This window comes from Lampetra fluviatilis, chromosome 3 (assembly GCF_964198595.1).
Source record: "Lampetra fluviatilis chromosome 3, kcLamFluv1.1, whole genome shotgun sequence".
In the NCBI taxonomy this organism is placed as follows: Eukaryota; Metazoa; Chordata; class Hyperoartia; order Petromyzontiformes; family Petromyzontidae; genus Lampetra; species Lampetra fluviatilis.
In genome coordinates, this window is record NC_136277.1 from 11840286 (window position 1) to 11841864 (window position 1579).

The 1579-nt window shown below is 50.9% G+C and overlaps 1 protein-coding gene across 1 annotated transcript in view; it reads right to left on the minus strand.

Annotated features, from left to right (window-relative positions):
• The window catches only part of LOC144947847 (proteasome adapter and scaffold protein ECM29-like), a 77957-nt gene that overhangs the window by 68752 nt on the left and 7626 nt on the right, over positions 1–1579 (minus strand). Inside the window, 1 exon segment of the mRNA XM_078877201.1 lies at positions 1083–1277. Within this exon segment, the coding sequence (XP_078733327.1) occupies positions 1083–1277 (195 nt within the window).

Sequence of the window (1579 nt, forward strand, 5' to 3'; positions counted from 1 at the left end):
GTGTGAGTAGTCTATGGGTCTCTGTGTGAGTAGTCTATGGGTCTGTGTGTGAGTAGTCTATGGGTCTCTGTGCGAGTAGTCTATGGGTCTCTGTGCGAGTAGTCTTTGGGTCTGTGTGTGAGTAGTCTATGGGTCTCTGTGGGAGTAGTCTATGGGTCTGTGTGTGAGTAGTCTATGGGTCTCTGTGTGAGTAGTCTATGGGTCTCTGTGCGAGTAGTCTATGGGTCTGTGTGTGAGTAGTCTATGGGTCTCTGTGCGAGTAGTCTATGGGTCTGTGTGTGAGTAGTCTATGGGTCTCTGTGTGAGTAGTCTATGGGTCTCTGTGTGAGTAGTCTATGGGTCTCTGTGCGAGTAGTCTATGGGTCTGTGTGTGAGTAGTCTATGGGTCTCTGTGCGAGTAGTCTATGGGTCTCTGTGCGAGTAGTCTATGGGTCTCTGTGTGAGTAGTCTATGGGTCTCTGTGTGAGTAGTCTATGGGTCTCTGTGTGAGTAGTCTATGGGTCTCTGTGTGAGTAGTCTATGGGTCTCTGTGCGAGTAGTCTATGGGTCTCTGTGTGAGTAGTCTATGGGTCTCTGTGCGAGTAGTCTATGGGTCTCTGTGTGAGGAGTCTACGTGACGTATGTGACGTACGTGCGTACGTGACGTACGTGCTGACATACGTAAGCACAGCTTAAACAACATACGTGTGTACAAATACAAATAAATGTTTCTCATTATTTGTGTTATTTGCTACTTACCTTTCCCATGCTATTAGAATCGGGGGTTTTCCCCCCATTTTTTCTGGCAACAAAACCGAAACTTTTTTTTACAAGGAATCAAAAACACCCTTTTCTTATATTTTGGTTACTGGCAAAGGAGGTCAAACGATTCCCTTACGCTACGTCACGATACTGGCGATAGCGCCACGTAAAATAAAATAACGATTTATCGATCGCTCGATCGCTCGATCGATCGATCGATCAATCGATCGCTCACCCCCCCCTCCCCTCCACACCCTCCACCGGAAACCCCTCGCTGGGATTTGCGACGGCTCAAAAAACTCGAAATCAAAAGCGCGGGGAGCTGCCCCGGCCTCGCTCACCTTGTGCGCTTCTTTGCCGGAGCGTATTTTTGCCAGCAGCGTCTCCACCAGGGAGAGCTTGGAGAGTCCGGATCCGGAATCTGGAAGGGGCAGCGATCCGCTCCGTGCGATCTCTCCCAGCGCGACGCAGCCGGCCATGCTGAGCATCGGTGAGGAGTTTCCCACAAACGCGCCTTGTGTGTGCGTGCGCGTGTGGGACAAACACAACGATCACCCTCTCCCCTCCCCCGCCCCAACACCGCGTAGAAATGCGGCACAAGAAGGACATGATGGGTGGATGGGTGGGTGGGTGTTCGCTAACAGCACTTGCCCCTACAGTCTGTTAAGGCTATACGGGAGATCTCTGTCTTTGTCTTTGTTGTTGCGAGCACCTCGCCAGGGTACCGGTTTCACCCGGCGCAGACAATCAGTAGAAAGGTTTAAATTTCGATTTAAAGCTTTCGTGACTGCAGGGATTCATCTTCTTGGTTCTTAGAGTCGCGGCGACTCAATGGGTC